The sequence below is a fragment of the Eublepharis macularius genome, chromosome 3, assembly GCF_028583425.1.
Source record: "Eublepharis macularius isolate TG4126 chromosome 3, MPM_Emac_v1.0, whole genome shotgun sequence".
Lineage (NCBI taxonomy): Eukaryota > Metazoa > Chordata > Lepidosauria > Squamata > Eublepharidae > Eublepharis > Eublepharis macularius.
Genome location: NC_072792.1, coordinates 175,447,099 through 175,466,268, shown reverse-complemented (window position 1 = coordinate 175,466,268; position 19,170 = coordinate 175,447,099). Strand labels below are relative to the sequence as shown.

The window sequence follows — 19,170 nt, the reverse complement described above, 5'->3', positions numbered from 1 at the left end:
CCTCAACCTAAAAAAAATCAGTTCCCCTGGAGAAAATGGCTTCTTTAGAGAATGAACTCTGCAATAACATTTGGTTTATATACCACCCTTCAGGATGACTTAACACCCACTCAGAGCGGTTTACAAAGTATGTTATTATTGTATTGTCGAAGGCTTTCACGGCCGGAGAACGACAGTTGTTGTGGGTTTTCCGGGCTGTATTGCCGTGGTCTTGGCATTGTAGTTCCTGACGTTTCGCCAGCAGCTGTGGCTGGCATCTTCAGAGGTGTAGCACCGAAAGACAGAGATCTCTCACACTGTGACACTGAGAGATCTCTGTCTTTTGGTGCTACACCTCTGAAGATGCCTGCCACAGCTGCTGGCGAAACGTCAGGAACTACAATGCCAAGACCACGGCAATACAGCCCGGAAAACCCACAACAACCATATGTTATTATTATCCCCACAACAATCCCCCTGTGAGGTGGGTGGGGCTGAGAGAGCTCTGAGAGAGCTGCGACTGACCCAAGGTCACCCAGCTGGCTTCAAGTGGAGAAGTGGGGAATCAAACCCAGTTCTCCAGATTAGAGTCCCGCACTCTTAACCACTACACCAAACTGGCTCTGAGGTATGGCATTATCCCCCACTGAATTCCCTCCTTAAGTTTCACGCATTCTCCAAGAATTTATCAAAGCCCACCTGTACACTCGTCTTACTCATTTCTAGTGCTGCCAACCTCCAGGTGGTGCCTGGAGATCTGGAATTGCAACTGATCTCCAGACTACAAGGATCAGTTCCCCTGGGGAAAATGGCTGCTGTCGTACCCCACTGACGTTGTACCCCACTGAGGTCCCTCCCTCCCCAAACCATGCCCTCCCCAGGTTCCTCTTCCCAATCGCCAGGCAGCCCCCCAGTTTGGAGCTGGGTCTGCAATAGAACAGCAGGATTTGAGTCTAGCGGTACCTTAGCGCCCAACAAGAGTTGGAGTCTGGAGTTGGCAACCCCAATGCCACCCCCCGCCATTCCACCCCCTTTAGGGATCTCCCAAACCTTCCCCCCTTTCCAGACTCGAGGGCCTCTCCTCCTCCTTCCTCTAAAGGCTGGCATAAGGTCCCCCCCTGGTGTAGCCCGGGCTATAGTCGTAGGGCACGGCCGGCAGGGGGCAGTCGGGGAAGAAAGGAGCGAAGGCGGGCAAGTGAGCCGTCGGGTTGCTCTCCACCCCGGCAGGGTCCGTCGGCCCAGGGTAAAGGGAGCGCAGCGGAGGCTCGGGGTACATCAAGTGGGGCAGCGGCTCGTACAAATGCGGCTCCCCGCCCAGATCTGGAGTTTGCAGGCGGCTGCCCGTCTGGAAAAGTGGCGTGGGCTGCTCGGGCAGGAGGCCGCCGTAGTCGGGGCCGGCCAGCAGGTCGAAGAGCTCCTCCGGGCCGGCGCCCGCGGGCTCCTTGGCGGCCGGCTCGGTGAAGAAGGAGGGCGGCAGGTTGCGCTTGCGGAGTGGTACTTTCTTGCCCCCCGACGGCCCCGCTCCGCCGTCCTTGCCGCCTCCCGGACGGGCCTCGAAGAGGGCGGCCAGGCTCTGGCTCTGCAGCGTGCCCGCCTCGCGGTGCTTGGGCGGCGGCTTGCAAGGCGCCGCGCCGTCGGAAGAAGCCGTCGGAGGAGTCCGCTTGGACACGTTGGGCGCGTCCGGCGGCAGAGCCGGGTCCGGGCCGCCCCCGCCACCGGCGGCCGCGATCATGCCGGTGCAGCGCTTGATCTGCTTCTGCAAATACTTCCGATGGTTCACCTTCCGTTTGGACCGGACTGGCTTGTCCAGGGCCAGCTTGATGTTGCTGGACGCCGAGTCGATGAAGCTGAGCAGCTCCCGGGTGGCTTCGCGCCACTCCACGGCCTCTCCGCCGCCGCAGCCGCCGCCGCCGAGCAGCAGGGCGCCCCCGCCGTCGTAGCCCTTCTCCAGCTCCGCGAAGTCCCCGGGCGGGAAGCCGAAGGGCACCACGAAGGGGTGGTGGTGGGCGTGCAGAGTGGCCGCCTGCACCGCCATCGCGGCGCTTTGTGCAGAGACCCCTGCAAAACAAATCCGCCTCGCTCCGCGCACTTTTAAAAACCGTTTCCTGGGAGGAAGCCCCGTGGCATAAAACAGCATTTACTTCGGAGTAGGCGCGCTTAGGGTTGCTCTCCAAGTTTGCTGGCAGGCGAGCCTGGGCGCAAAAGCGCGCCTCCGCTATTCCCGCCGGCGCGGCGCGGCATCTTCGCCCGCCTCCATCCGCCTGGGTCACCGGGAGAGTCGGCAGAGCCCAGCGAGCTGCTCCGGGGACTCTCGCCGACGCCTCTTCGCCCGGCCTTGCGGAGCTCCGGGAAAGGGGAGGAGGGAGCTGGTGACGCGAGCGGGGAAGGAAGGAAGAAAGGCGGGCTCGCCCCCTCGCGGCCACCGTTAACCCTTCCCTGGCGCTCTTGGCCGGCAAATGCCCCGGCGAGGCGGTGCTGGAGAGGGTTGCCAACTCCAGGTCGGGAAATCCTGGTGATTTGGGGGTGGGGCTTGGGGAGGGCAGAGTTTGGGGAGAGGTAGCCATCTTCTCCAAGAGGACTGATCTCTAGTCTGGAGATCCGTTGTAAATCTGGGAGATCTCCAGGCACCACCAGGAGATCGGTAACCCTATTTGGAACCATGAAAGTCCAGCCTTTCTCACCCACACAGCAGCCATCTAGGCTTTGCTGTGATATTCCCCAAAGCTTTGCAGCAAAGCAGGTTTGGGAAAGACCAAGGAAACCCTAGGCCTGGGGGCGGGGGGGGGGGGGAGGCAGGGAGGTAAGGTTGCCAGGTGCAGGCTGGGAAATTCCTGGAGATTTGGGGGGGGGGGATGGAGCTTGGAGATGACAGGGTTTGAGGAGGGGAGGGACCTCAGAATGGTGGTATACCATAGAGCCCACCCTCCAAAGTAGCCATTTTCTCCAGGTGAACTTATCTCTGTCACCTGGAGATAAGTTGTAATTCTGGGAGATCTCCAGCCACCCCCTGGAGGCTGGCAACCCTACAGGGAGGGGAGGGACCTCGGTGAAATATAATGCAATAGAGTCCACCCTGCAAAGCAGCCCTTTTCTCCAGGGGAACTGATCCCTGTAGCCTGGAAATCCATTCTAATTCTGAGAGAACTCCAGGCCCCACCTTGAGGTTGGCAACACTAGGAGGGACTGGCTCTGGGTTCGATTGTGCGCATTCTTGCACAATGGGAACTCTGGGGTTTGGAGGCAGATGAGATTTAATCAGGAGGGAGGGTGAGTGAAATGGATTTTTTTTAAAGGAAGAGCCCATGATAATAAAGAAGTTCACGTCGCTGCAGTACAGGAGGAAGGTTTGAGTCCATCAGCACCTTAAAGGCCAACGAGATTTCCGCTTTCAAGAGTCAAAGCTCCCTTTATCTGATAATCAGCAGCTTGACTCTTGAAAGCTTAAACCCTGGAAAATCTTGTTGGTCTCTAAGGTGCTTAAAAGAAAAAGAGGGAGAAAAGGTTTCCTTGGCATGCTACTTTTCTAAGTGCGGGGACCTTTTTCCCGGGGATGCTTTTGCTGCACAGTGAACTGGCAAGCAATAACCCAGAAACACATTTGCTTGTGCACAGTTTTTTGTCATTTCGATCGGTCTTACTAAAAGCTATTTTCGGTTATCAGCTCATGCGATTAGTTGTGAGAGCTGTAGACAGAATTCCCACTCCTAATGAAGCCTCAAGTTCAAACAACGGCGTTTTTCTGACATGCTTCCATTAGGTGGTAACATTCCGCTTCCGGCTTTTCCCAGGCTCCATTTTGACCTCTCCCTTCCTGCCCCTCCATTTATTTATGTAAAACGTTTGTATGCCACCTGCCCATCCAATTTAGGGTAACCAACCACAGCAGAAAAGAATCAAAACAATGTTTCAATACAGATAAATATATGTAAAATACTGAATATTTAGAACTATTAAATAAAACACCAGGATTTGAGTCCAGTGGCACCTTGGAGACCAAAAAGATGTCCAGAGTGTAAACTTTTGAGAGTCATAGCTCCCTTCTTCAGACACAAGTAGGAATGGGGGGGGGGGGAAGAAGGGAGATCTGAATCTCAAAAGTTCATATTTATGTACTGTGTTTATACCCCGACCCAGAGTGGCTTGCATTAGTCTCCTCTGTTTTACCATCACAACACCCCTGTGAGGTAGGTTTGGCTGAGTGTGTGTGAGTGGCCCAAGGGCACCCAGTGAACTTCCATGGCAGAGTGGAGATTCGAACCTGGTTCTTCCAGATCCTACTCCGACACTCTAACCGCTGTACCGTGCTGTCTCTTTAGGAAGAGCCCTGCTGGATCAGACCAGTGGGCCATCTAGTCCAGCATCCTGATTTACACAGCAGCCAACCAGTTGCTGCGCAGGGCCAACAAACAGGTGATAGAAGCGGAGACCTTCCCCTAGCACAGCTGTTCAGAAATTCACTGCCTCATGCTCCTGGGCATAAAGGTTCGGCAGTAGCCCGTACACGGGCTTTCTCTGTGGTGGCCCCTATCCTGTGGAATGACCTGCCTGAGGAAGTCAGAAGAGCCCCCACTCTCCTGGCTTTTCGTAAACAATGCAAAACCGAACTTTTCAAAAAGGCTTTTTACTCAAATGGGAGGGCTGTATTGTAGGGAGGGGGTCTCCGATGCTTCGCTAATGAGTTAGAGACCGTAGGCTTCACCACTATGTTGCCTTACATATTATCTGTTGCTTTAAATATGTATTCCTATCTACCAACAGTGCTCCATGTAGTCTAAATGTTAGTCCTAGAATTGATTATGTTCTGCTTCAGTATTTTTTCTACTCTGTATTGGATTCTTGCTAATACTGTGTCTTTTAAACTTGTATCTATTTACCCTATGGCATTGTTTATGGAAATGTCCTTGATACTGTATTGAAATGTTCTTGATATTGATTGCACTAATCTCATACTGTGTAATCCGCCTTGAGTCTCAATGAGAAAGGCGGACTATAAATTACATACATACATAAATACATACATACATACATACACATCAAAAGGAAACTTTTTCACATATTCACAATTCTCAACAGCCCAAACGGACAATATTTAAAAGACAAACTCCCCCTTATCCAGGTGTTTTTTTTCAGCTGGAATGCGGTGGAATGGAGTTCCGGAACCTCTTGAAAATGGTCACATGGCTGGTGGCCCCGCCCCCTGATCTCCAGACAGAGGGGAGTTTAGATTGCCCTCTGCACCACTGGAGCGACGCAGAGGGCAATCTAAACTCCCCTCTGTCTGGAGATCCGGGGGCGGGGCCACCAGCCATGTGACCATTTTGTCCGAGGGCAACCCACTGAGTTCCACCACCTCTTTTCCCAGAAAAAAAGCCCTGCTCTTATCTATGCCATGTGATGTAGTAGGATCTGGGAGACCCAGGATCGAATCCCCGCTTTGCCACAGAAGCTCACTGGATGCCCTTGGGCCAGCCATACACTCTCCGCCTAACCTGCCTCACAAGGTTGTTGTGAGCATAAAACAGAGGAGAGGAGACTGATGAAAGTTGCTTTGTACACCCCCCCCCATTGGGGGACAAAGGTGGGGTATAAATTAAGTAAATAAATAAAATCAAGCAAGCATTGGATGCTTTCGATTATTCTTTTCTCATTGATGGTCTTTGTTATATCTAACTTACCCTTCTCTGCAACAGAAAAGACTTGCCTGTAAATATTGATTAAAGCAGGGTGTAAAAAAATGTTTTAATTACTGCAATAGATTATTTCTTTTATTGTTACCCATTTTGAGACTTGACCGTGTTGGGAGAAAGGCAGAGTATATAAATACTCTAAATAAATAATTTCAGGTGGGTAGCCATGTTGGTCTACAGTAGAAAAGCAAAATTGGGGTCCAGTAGCACCTTAAAGACCAACTAGATTTCCAGGTTATAAGCCTTCAAGAGTCAAAACTCTGATGAAGGGGGTTTTGACTCTCGAAAGCTCATACCCTGGAAATCTAGCTGGACTTTAAGGTGCTACTGGACCCAAATCTTGCTCTACTAAATATGATGCCTTATGACATCATCTGGGGGTATGTGTGGGGGGAAGTAGTTGCTAATTTCCTGCAGTGTGCAGGGGGTTGGACTAGATGACCCTGGAGGTCCCTTCCAACCCTATGATTCTATCATAGAGAAAATCAAATTGAAATAAATGGTGCTTACATCTGAATAAACACAATTTCCTCAGTTTAAGCACAGGTGTTTTGTCCCTCTCCTCTGCACACTTACTCAGGAGTCAATCCCATTGCAAATTTTGGGAGTTAATTTCAAGCAAACAGGAAATGCATCTGGCTGCAGGAAGCAATGTTATGTATATAAGCAAATAAATGAACGGCTTAAGTGCTCCTCTGAGCTTCTTGGGGAAAGTCTAGAAAATCTGAAAGCGCAAATGGGAACAATCCTGCTCAAGTTAAGCCCCACGGAGACTTCCCGGGAACTAAGCTTGCTTCGCTTTAAAATAGGCTTGCTTCCAAATAAATATGCACAGGACCGGACTGCAAATCCTGTTATTTGCCACGGTTGAGTTCAGCATGTCCTTGGAATCAATAACATTTATCTGGATCCTGCCCTTCTTTCCTGCGGACCATTCCGGCTCGCATTTTGCCAAAGCAACAGGGTGAAAGGAAAGAGCCAAGTTTCTATTGCAAGGAGAGGGCTGGTGAATTTGCTGTTTGATTTGATTGAAGCCGTTCTGTCCTGCGCTGGGAAAATCCCAGCGGCCAAGCAGGTGTCAGCCTTCTAAACATACAATCTCATTTCCTGCTTGCGTCTTAATCTGTTCGTCAATCCAGCAAGCCTGCTCCTTGCGCATTCTTTTCAGCAGTGGGAATTTCTGCCCTTCCCTGACAAGCATTATGGAGAGGCTTTGACATACAGCCTTCCAGGACCTAAATAGACCGGCCTATTCTTCGCCTTCCGTGAAAGGGAGCTTTGTGCCAGAGATTCATTAAACTGCACCACACAGGCCTTCAGAAACTGGGCGGGAGGGAAGGGGGGCTCAATAATGAACAGTCGATTTAACTGGAAAAGCGGCTGGAGCTGTTAAATTAAAGGGAAATAAAGGCGGACTTGGGGCTCCGTGACCTAAATCCTCTGGTTTTGTGGAAGAGGCGCAATCCAGGACAGGAAGTCTGGACTCGCAACTGTTCACAAAGTTTTTAAAAAGCAGTTCGGAATCCAAATTGGGCAACATTATATGCTTTGCGGGTTCTGTCTGACAATATGGGTCCCGTTGAATGCCGAAATGCCCATCTAAGCTAGCACCTTGTTTCCCACAGTGGCCAACTTGATGCATCAGAACAGAAGGTCCATAAGCAGGGTACAGAGGCCCAGTTGTCAGCCCAACAACATATTCAGAGGTGTACTGCTTCTGAACATGGAAGTTCCATTTAGTCATCTTGGCTAATAACTGTGGATAAAGATGGTTGTTGTGAGTTTTCCGGGCTGTATTGCCGTGGTCTTGGCATTGTAGTTCCTGATGTTTCGCCAGCAGCTGTGGCTGGCATCTTCAGAGGTGTAGCACCAAAAGACTGTGGATAAAGTTCTCTCTCATAAATTCCCTTTTAAAGCTGTCTAAACTAATGGCTATCACCACATCCGGTGGCAGTGAGTTCCACAAGTTCATGATGTATTTAATCAGTCCTGAAGCTAGTATTATTTCCACTGGGTGCCCTCAAGTTCTAGTATTTGGGGAGACGGAGAAAAAGCTCTCCCTGTCTGCTTTCTCATACCCTGCAACATTTTATAAATCTGTTTTTCCTAATCTGAAAAAACTCAGACTGTATAAAACCATACCTTTTCATTCTGAATGAATTACATTGGATGCTCACCAGCAGTGTCTCTTCCTAGGTCACAAGGACAATGTAGTGGTTTTGCATTTGGTTTATTTTATATTATATTAATTAAAATGTTTAACTCGCCTTTCTCCCAATAGGAATTCAAGGCACTTTACAGAGAGACTAATCCCATCTTAAATCATGAACGATGAAAGGACAAGAGAATACTATATATACAAAAAACCACTTGCATGGAGTGCAAAGTATCATACACAAAAACAGCATAAAGATCAACTGTAAAAACCAATTAATTAGCTTTATTGCTTGGTATACATTCACCCACAAGTGGGCCTTCAAAAACTCTCCTCAACACTTTTGCTTTGCAGAGGTTTCTGAAGACCAGAGGAGTAAGAGCTGTTAAACTGGTAAAACGCCCTCCAAAGAAACCTGATGCTGTTGTGCCTCAGCTGTCATGGACAAACCCTTTCTACACTTGGCTGGCTCTAATCTGAAGAACCAGGTTTGAATCCCCACTCCTCCACTTGAAGTCAGCTAGGTGACCTTGGGTCAGTCACAGCTCTTCTAGAGCTCTCTCAGCCCCACCCACCTCACAGGGTGACTGTTGTTTTGAGGATAATAATAACGTACTTGGTAAACTGCTCTGAGTGGGCGTTAAGTAGTCTTGAAGGGCGGTATATTAATTGAACAATATGTTATTAACTCTCTAGGAATTCCCCAAATTGCTATTCTATGGAATTAACGTAGCAATTTGGGGGATACCTAGAGCATCACAGGAAAGTTGAGGCATCACTTCCGGATTCTGACCGGAAGTGATGTCACAACACTTGCAACACTTTTTTTCAAGAAGTTCTGCCTCCCAAAAGTTTCTGCCATTTGCAGGTGCCAGTCCAGCAACCCTGAGAATTGGTCCCCACTAGAGATGGACACAAACTGAAATATGAATCAAAGTTCATCACGAACCAGGTCATTTTTTGGTTTGTGAACGAGTGGTTCGTCAGAGGGCATTTCTGATGAACTGCAACAAATGGCAACTATTTTTAGACCGGTTCGCTTGGTTCATTTTTTGGTTTGTCCCTGCAGACAGCCTGGCACTGATCAATCAGTTTCCTAGGCAATGGGGGGATGGGCTTTCTGCAGACCTGCTGCTGCTCCAGAAGTGACGTATTCATGAACCAAACCAACCAGTTTGTGAACCAGGCAATTTCATGCAGGTTCGTGGTTCGTGAAATGCAACGAACCACAAACCACAACGAACTGCCATTTTCCCGGTTCGTGCCCATCTCTAGTCCCCACCCTCTATCCTGTGTAACAGATACGAGTTGTAGCTGTTCTACAAAGAACAAAGATTTATGGGGAAATATTTATTTGATTTTTTTTATTCCACCCTTCCACTTAGGGCAGTATAAATGGTTCCCTTCCTTCAATTTATCTTGATGATCTTCTGAGGTAGGCTACACCCCCTGAAATTAGGTTGCCAGGTTCCTCAAGCTATTATTTGTCACTTCTGGGTTTTATCCAAAAGTGGCATGGCAATGCCACCAACGCCACACACAGTAATAATAACAACAACAACAACAACAACAACATTCATTTATATACAACCCTTCAGGACAACTTAATGCCCACTCAGAGTGGTTTACAAAGTATGTTGTTATTATCTCCACAACAAACACCCTGTGAGGTGGGTGGGGCCGAGAGAGCTCCAGAGAACTGTGACTAGCCCAAGGTCACCCCGCTGGCTTCAAGTGGAGGCGTGGGGAATCAAACCCAGCTCTCCAGATTAGAGTCCCGTGCTCTTAACCACTACACCAAACAGGGTAAACCAAACTACACATACCCCATCCCTGCTCCTAGCCCTCCTACTGGCCATTTCCACATGATACAACCCAGACAATCCACTGTGAGTTTTATCACTTCTGTAGAGAACTAGGCCTCAAAGAAGCCATCTGAAGATGAGGCCCAAGAAATTCAGAGGCTGTCAGTAGGGCCGTTTCCACACTGCTTACCTTTCCTCGGAACGACCCGGAACATCACGCAAAAAACCCAGAAGATCGCGTTTTCTTGCGTGAGATTTGCGCAACGTCGCACAAATCTCGTGCGAGAAAATGCGATCTTCCGCGGTTTTTGCGCAATGTTCCAGGTCGTTCCGAGGGAAGGTAAGCAGTGTGGAAACGGCCCTACTGACAGCCTCTGAATTTCTTGGGCCTCATCTTCAGATGGCTTCTTTGAGGCCTAGTTCTCTACAGAAGTGATAAAACTCACAGTGGATTGTCTGGGTTGTATCATTTCAGACTGTTTGTCTCATGACTGAATGCTCTCACATACACAAACATACACACACACACAAATTCTCAACACTGAAAACTATGTCAGGGAGAAGAGTGGGTGAAAATCCTTCTCTCTGATATCCAATTTTCTACATGGAAAGGTTTTTCCCCCCTTAAAAATGGCTCCCAAAATTTAATTCCCTTCTCAACATAAAAAAGGACCAGTAAATAGAATAAAGGAAAGATCTGTCACCGCTTTTCGTATTCAACAGTTCCAAAATTTACAACCAAGATACAAGTTATCTGGCTCTTCCACTATGAGTCTGCATAATTATTCATGACTTTATTATCAAAGGCCAGACATAAATCAAAGTGTCTTGAAAGTCGCGCACCCATGAAATGCTATGTCTGCCATAGAAATGCTGTATTTGAACTGCTTCACTACTGAAATGTGGCTTTTGACCAGCGCCAGTTGAAAGGATCAGGTAGTAGGTAATGGGAATGACCTCCAACAGAGACCATGGAGAGCAGCTGCCAATAGGGGTGCAATAGGGGTTGCATGCAACATTGGCAACATTATTGACATCACAATGTCACTTCTAGGTAAAATCCAGAAGTGACAAAGAGTAGTTCTAGGAATCACTGGAAACACTATGGTAAAACTATAGCATTTTCAGTGATTTCTAGAACTACCCTACCCTAGAGCTACCCTATGTCATTGCCAGGTTTTATCTAGAAGTGGCATAGGAACATCAGTGATGTCCCTGGTTTTTTCAAATTTATTTTATTTTTCTCCAATCGCCACTTGGAACAGCAGCGAGCAATAGGGCTTGTCAGCAGGAGGCCAGATAAATAGACATTACTGAATTTGATAGACCAATGATCTAGCTCAGTAGAATGTAGCTTCATGTATTCCAGAGCAGGAATGGAGGCCTCCTTCTATATCATAGCCAACTGGTGGGAGCCAATTTGGTGTAGTAGTTAAGAGCAGCAGGACTCTAATCTGGAGAGCCAGGTTTGATTCCCCACTCCTGCACTTGAAGCCAGCAGGCTGACCTTGGGTCAATCATAGCTCTTTCAGAGCTCTCTCAGCCTCACCCACCTCACAGGACAACTTAACGTCCGCTCAGAGCAGTTTACAAAGTATGTTATTATTGATTGTTGTGGATTTTCCGGGCTGTATAGGCATGGTCTTGGCATTGTAGTTCCTGACGTTTCGCCAGCAGCTGTGGCTGGCATCTTCAGAGGTGTAGCACCAAAAGTCAGAGATCTCTCAGTGTCACAGTGTGGAAAAGATGTTGGCAGGTCATTTATATCTACTCAGGACGATGGGGTTGGGCTGAGTCATCCTGTAAGAGTTTCCCAGAGTGTGGAATGCTAGTGGAGGGAGGCTTCACTGTATCCTGAGGAGGTTCTTTTGCATATGGATTGGTGCTTAATGTGCTAATCTTCTCTGCAGGGCTATTGTCGGGTATAGAGTGTTTTGTTAGCCTGGTGTTTTTCAGGACTGGAAACCATGCTCTATTAATTCTTAAATGAATCAGTTTTAAAGCGCTCTCCGGCCGTGAAAGCCTTCGACAATATATGTTATTATTATCCCCACAACAAGGGTCATGCCAAACAGCATCTTGCCAAGAACCTCCCAGACTAGCCCCAAATAGCATTTTCTCTACCCACTTCCCTCCAAACAAAAAATAGCGCCTGTTTATGGGAAATCTGTTACAGTTTGATCTCCTGTTTGGTGTCCAGATCTGGCTGAAGGGAGAGGGGAGGGGAAGGGAGCTCATGTGAGTCTAAACGGAGCCAGAAGAAGAAGAATAAAAAATGCCAGCTCGTGCAAAATGATAGCAATGATCTAATTATCTTCAGACCAAAACAGCTAAATTCATTTGAAAGAGGCTCTCGGGAAAAGCAGCCGTTGAAACTCAGAACACAGCCAGAAAAGAAAGAGGAACATAGCAACAGTTTTAAAGCGCACAAGTGCACACACGCACACAACTCCTTTCTGCGTACAAAGTGCAGTTTTATGAGCATTTTTCTCGCCTTTACTTCTGAAGAAAGAAAAAAGAGTGTGGAAAAAGGTTAAGCCAGTTTCTTCTCCCTGTCACCCCCCCCCCCAACAGTTTCCACACTTGAATTGCTAAGGTTTCCCAAGCTATAAAGTTAAATAGGAAGCCCAAAATGTGAACTTTTTGCAGAAGTTTTTTTTAATTGCAAAAGATTGCAGGATAGTTTTGCATTACTGAAACACTTTGCAATTGATTGTGAATAGACATGGGCACAGACAGAAAAAAAAACCCAACATGGTGTTTGTTGTTCGTTGCCATCCATGAACAACAAACAACGAACAACGAACATTGATGAAAATGACCAGTTCACAAACATGTTCATTGTTCATTGTTTGTGGGGGCCAGCAGGCTCTCCTCCAGCCATCAAGATCCCTACCGCACCACTCCCAGAAACCCTACCTGAGCAGGCAGCAGGAAATGTACCAATAATAAATAATAGCTTGGCCCCAGAGCCTGGCAGCAGCCCTGGAACCTGAAGGGGTAGATCCCTACCGCACCACACACAAAGAAAATTCAAGCTCCAATGCACTCTCCCTGTCTCTCTCTCAAAATGCCAACAGCAACTGTCTCTCCCTCACTGTCTGCAAAAGCAGAGCTGGGAGCCCACTCCCCCCTGCTCTTTGCTTCCTTGTAACAAATTTGGAGCTCCATACTTGAAAGGAAGACCTGCCTATCAAGCTAAATTGGGCTTAGATCGGGGTTTCCAGGGCAACAGCAGGAGTTCAGACAGAGTTCAAGCGGTCCCTGCCTCCGGTTGCCAAGGGAATTGATTGCAGGTGCCAGACTGTCTGGCTTGACGAACAGCAACGAACGAGGCTTGCAATGACCACCTGTTCGTTTAGAATGGGGCCTCACTAACAGCTTGCTCGCGAACAGCTGATTGTGCTGTTTGTGGCTTTTTTTAGTTCGTATTGCTGTTCATGCCCATCTCTAATTGTGAACCCCAGTACTGTAAGATCTGCACTCACGACTCATTTGTTTCAGGGAACAATTCCAACTGCTGATTCTTTCCTTAAGGGACATCAGTGGCTTGGGATCAGGGCTGGAGAAACAATGGCCGCACTAGTATGCAGAAAGAAAAAAAGAACCAGGTACAAGGTGAATAGATTTATTAAAGTTTGGTAGATCCCTACACATTTCACTCAAAAGCTTTGTCAGGGGATCTTCAGTGAGATATTTCAAGGGTTACCTTGAACAACGGAATGAATTAGAGAGAAAGCTGCCCAACCCACAAGTTAAGATCATGTGAACAAGCCCTATTGTCTGTGCCCCCCTGCATGCACAGGTGAGTCTGGTAGCAGACAGTGTTTTTTCAGTGGCAGCACCTCCTTCTTGAAACTTCCCTGGCGCCAGGGGTCATTTCATAGAAAAAGAGCTGAAGGAACTTATTAGCATGACCCATTAGCATGTGCCCCGCCCCTTCCCATCACCAGAAGTGTGTCATTAGCGTAACTGATTTGCATATGCCACGCCCCCTGACATCACCTATCCTGGCTGTTTTGGACCCAATCCTGGCCATTCAGGGCCAAAATTGGGCCCAAAATGGCAAAAGGGGCTGAAAATGGCCAAAAAGGGGCCCAAAATGGTCAGGATCGGGCCACTGCTGAGTGGGAGAGTGGTCCACCACCCGTCAGAGGCCCAATACGGGCCGTTTTGGCCCCAATCCAGGCTGAAATGAGCCCAAAATGGCCGTGAGTCAGGTGGGCGGGGCCACCTGGCATGTGACCTCTTTGGGGAACTGCGTTCCTGCACGTTCCCCCTCGAAATGAGCCCTGCCTGGCACCCACCTTACTGTTTTACATTCAGGCTTTTAACGGAGAGGTTCCTCTTTTTAACTGCAGTATATATTATCCTGCCCTGACCTGGATGGTCCAGGCAAACCCTGATCTAATCAGATCTCTGATTAGATCAGACTTGGTATCTGAAGAAGCGAGCTGTGACACAGGAAAGCTCATACCCTACCACAAATTTTGTTAGTCTTATAGGTGCTCCTGGACTCTTGCTCTTTTCCACTGCTACAGACAGACTATCCATCTTGATTTAATAAGATCTCGAACCGCTTATCAGATGTCCTATCCTATTGTTTGCATCAATGTACATTGTGTAATCCACGTTAAGTCTCAGTGAGAAAAGCTGGCTATAAATAAATGAATAAATAAAATCTAATTGTTTTTACAGTCTGCTTCTAGTCTGAGGGCTGTTTTATGAACATCATTTTAGATTTCCGAATGTTGTTTTACGGCTGGGTTATTATGGCTTGTTTAATCATTTTTATGATAGGTTTTATGACATTTTAATGATTATATTATTACTTTGTCAGCCCTCTCAAACAGGTCTCCGGAGAGACAGTGTACAAATTGTCTAAATATACAAATATATAATAAATTCATCACAAGTGCCTTGTTGGATCAGACTAGTGGCTAACCTATTGTTGGCTGCTAACTTTTTTCTGGTAAGAGATCATTTAAAGGAGTTTGCCCAAATGACACAGATTTAGGGTTACCTGGATTCCCTTTCATCATTGCTCTTGACGACTGGGATGTAGCCTGTACCTTTATATCTTGTAGGTGCGTAAGCCACCATGCCCATGTGATGTCACCTCCGGATGACACTCTAGGCTGCCTCCCCTAGTCTCTATGGTCTTTCCTAGTCTCTATGATCTTTCCTCTAATGGAAATTCCTGAAGGGTCACTATGTGAGAGGTCATTTTTTTCTCCCAACCTTCAGTTCCTCGAGGAGGGGAAATTGAAGCTGGGGCTTGTAATTTCCTACCCTCGTGCATAAATGGGAGACCTTGGGTCTAGGTTTGCCAGCTCTGGTATAGAAAATTCTTGGAGCCTAAGGTGGTGCCTAGGGGAGGCAGAGTTTGGGGAAGGACCTCAGTGGGTTATAATGCCTTTAGACTCCACCCTCCAAAGCTGCCATTTTCTCCACAGGAACTGATCTCTGTAGTTTGGAGATCGGTTGTAATTCTGGGAGATATCCAGTCCCAAACTTGAGGCTGGCAGCCCTACTTGAGAATCACTAGAGGTGGAGCCAGCAGTGCAGAGAGCACAGATATTGTTCCTTCAAGAGTTGAAGGCGAGCTGAGGTCTTAAATGCCCCACAAATGAAGCAGAGATGCAAGTCCCACCTCCTTAGGAACAAGCTGTCAGCTCTTAAGGGGGCCATGCATGGTTATGGCAGCAAGTACTCTGCCGGGGTTAGGATGTTGCTCGGTCTTGTGGGGCTTGAGTGGTCAGTTGAGGAGACACGTCAGGACGGAGCTGCAGCAAGACCTGGAGTGGGGGACTCGTAGTCTGAGAAGGAAGGCAGGGCTGTATCCCAGGCTGAGAAAGCTAGCTTTGCTGGGACTCCCAGGGGCTCCCAGAGTTGTCACCGATGTGCCTTCCCAGGAAGGTGCCAGGAGCTCGGCCTCCTTTTTGTTTGAGACTCCTGCTCCCTCACCTGGCGAGGAGAAATCAGAGCCATTGTCCGTGACAGGATTTAGCCCCTGCTCTTCACAGAAAGTCTCCCTGTGTTTTTATATTCAAGCTCTGTCAGGATTACTCTCCTGGCATTAGCCAGTCTCACACAACGGAAAGGTGCCTTTATATAAGACACACACAAAAATCCCACAACAGCACACAAGCAAGGTGTCCTATGGAAAAGAGAAATGACATCACTGGAGAAAAATTTGACATTTGAGGCTGATCGAAATTCAAAGCGCAGCCAGCAGTGAATGGCCCAGGCCAGGACACAAAGGCAACTGACAGTCACTAGTCGGACTCGTGCCTCTGAGGAAGAACAAGATGAATTGCGGCATTTCGGTTAACAACAGCCCGTGAAAACCTGACCTAATTGGACGTAATCTAAAACAAACCCAGCCTGGACGTCACTGCTAAGATTTTAGTGACTTTCACATAGGTCAAGAAAACAGCCTTCCCACACACACACACACAACTCAACATTGGTCTTGAGACCAATAGAGGTGTGCTAGCACGTATTTATTTATTTAAGATGTTTGACCACAGTCTTAAAAACAGAAAATTAAACCAACCATTCAACATTACAAATGCTAACAGAGTAAAGAGATACAGGGAGGAAACAAGGCAAAAGGGGATATTTACTGCTTATATATATATATATAACAGAAAGCAGTAGGGTTGCTAATATCAAAGTAGGGCCTGGAGATTTTCCAGAATTAAATTGGTCTCATACTACAGAGATCAGATCCCCTGGATAAAATGGCTCCTTGGGAGGGTGTCATGATATCCCACTGAGGTCCCCTCTCTGCAAACTCCACCTTTCCCAGGCTCCACCCCCAAATCTCCAGGGATTTCCCAACCCAGAATTAGAATGGCAACGCAAGATAGCAGGCAACTGTGAAAGCCGTACTCTGCCTGAGATCCAGGCAGGGTTGCCAGCTCCCGCTGTCATGTTTGAATGTACCCATTCATCCATGCCAATATTGTGTGTGATCATGCCAATATTAAGTGTATAATCCAGAGATGCTTTGGGGTTGTACCTGGTCTTATGTAGTAACTGATAAGGACATTCCTTAACTTGCAATAACCAGTCTCACAGCCTAGCTGGCAGCTGCAGACAATCTGTTCTTTTAATATTGTTAAGACTGGCCTTGAATGTTGCATTACTTGGTGTCCTGTCTGCTTAGTGTGGGAACTTCAGAAATGTTTCCCAGACTGATTCTCTACTTGTGATCTAGGGAGGAGGAGCTTGGTTGATTATATAGTCCTCCAATAGCCGGAAGCTTTATTCCTTTCAATGTAAAGTGACCAGGCTCATCTGCCTTTTACTTCATGTACTCCTATGGACCTCTGTATATGTACAAGATTGGCTAATTCCGCACACGTTGGATAATGCACTTTCAATGCACTTTATCAATCATTTGAGGTGGATTATTTGTTCCGCACATGAAAAAATCCGTTCCAAATGATCTATAAAGAGGATTGGAAGCGCATTATCCAACGTGTGCGGAATCACTCATTGAATTCCTGAATAAAGATCATTTAGCCAAGGACATGTGTCATGCTGAAGTGAACCAGGGATCTATCTGCCATAACCTGACATCCATAGTCTGACACCCGCTTGGGAAATTCCTGGAGATTTGGGGGGTGGAGCCTGGAGAGGGTGGGGTTTGGGAAGGGGTGGGACCTCAGCAGAGTATAATGCCATAGAGTCCGTCTTCCAAAGCCACCATTTTTTCCAGGCGAACTGATTTCTGTGCCCTGGAGATCAGTTGTAATTCTGGGAGATCCCCAGCCACCACCTGGAGATTGGTAACCCTAGATCCAAGACAGTCACCACCAGTCAGAAAAGATAATACCAGTCTGGGTGGACCATTGTTTTGACTTGGTATAAAGCAACTTCAGAAGTTCTATGGGATGGATGGAGGTTCAGTGGTGAAGCACCAGGCCTGCATTCACAAGGCTCCAAGCTCAGTCTCCGGTCAGAGAATCTCAGGTAGGAGTCTCCACCAGTCACAGAAGACAATACTGAGCTGGATAGATCAACAGATGGATCTACACGTGGACAGATGGAGCCACCTTAAACTGAATCGGTCCACTGGTCCGTCAAGGTGCATGCTAAAAAAAGAGAGACAGTTTTCAGATGTGAGCAAAGATTCCTCATGGTGACTCCCAGCAAACGGGTAAGGTCAGGAACTGCCCATTCACACACAAGCTCTGTGGTGGCTCCCACCTTGTGGAATGACCTGAGCATGTTGGGAAGACCCCCTACATTTCTACCAGTCCAAACAATATGCAAAACAGAAATGTTCAGGAGGGTATTTTAATAAAGGGATTCGCATGGAAGTGTCCAGGGAGCACCTTTATAATGGAACATAATTGTAATCTACAAGCAATGACATGTTTACTGCTTTGTCTTCTGGCTTCGTAATTCCACTTTTTGTTTTGTTTACAGCCGTAGGCCGTTTGAGGTTCCCATTCTTTTCTAATTCTGTAATTCTGATCCTGTCCCATTGATCACTCGCCGTCTTATTCACTTCATTTATATCTCCCTTTTCTCTATGATTGGAATTCAAAATGGCTTACAATATTCTTCCCTTCTCCCTTGGATGGTTGTGAGGATAAAATGGCAGGGAGGAGAACCATGTAAGTTCTTTTGCGTCTCCATTGGGAAGAAAGGGTGTGGATGAATTAAATAGATTTTAAATAGATTTTATTCTTACAACAACCCTGTGAGGTAGTTAGACTAGCAGTGAAATCCTAAGTGGAGTTACTCCAGCAGAGTAGGGTTTCACTGGGAGAGTGTGTGACTGGCCCATGATCACATAGAATCTTCCATGGCAGAGCAGGGATTTGCACTTGGGTCTCCGAGATTATCATCAGACACTTTAGCCACTACACAACTTCACGTGTGACTCTGGAGTGCTTCAGACGCATTACTCTGTGGTCTTTAAATTCTTAGTTATGGCCGGAGTTAAAAATGAAAATCCGTAACTCCTTTTAAAATTTTTATTATTTTATATTTTTACACAACAACAAAAAAACAAGAGAAAAATACAACTCAGAAGGAAAAAACAAAGAAAAAAGAAGGGGGGAGAGGTGCAGCTTCCATCTAAATTGGCTGTAATTTAATATACATTCATTTAAATCCATTTCTGAATAATAATATTGTGTAATACAAAAAATCCCATAGCTTCTGATTATTAAATACTATTGCATGTTGGACACGGAATATCATCACAGTGAACTATTCAAAAGTTGCATACCTCATAGCAGCACATGTGGACAATTAAATTCAGGTAATGTAAACTATCACATTTTATCAAAAGTATTATCACGTGTCAGCTATTTGTCAAATAAAGAATACCATTGCATAGCAAATACCCCAAACTGTCAAACTAGAAATGACATTGTGTGTCACCTATCAAACCCTACCTCTCTCTGGTGACCTTCCAAAGATTTGACAAAACAATTATTTTCCAGGGGACTTTTGAAGGGGGATAAATTATCCCTCAAAGTTGATCTGTTCTATACCAGATTTTGGTTTACTGGGGTTT

General features: G+C 47.0%; 1 protein-coding gene across 1 annotated transcript; it reads right to left on the bottom strand.

The window, feature by feature from the left end:
- Nucleotides 1-1,061: 1,061 nt before the first annotated feature.
- On the bottom strand, nt 1,062-2,290 carry FAM181B (family with sequence similarity 181 member B). The gene has a single exon (XM_054974965.1). The coding sequence runs from the start codon at nt 2,114-2,116 to the stop codon at nt 1,073-1,075; it is 1,044 nt and encodes a 347-aa protein (XP_054830940.1). The 5' UTR covers nt 2,117-2,290; the 3' UTR covers nt 1,062-1,072.
- Nucleotides 2,291-19,170: the final 16,880 nt, after the last annotated feature.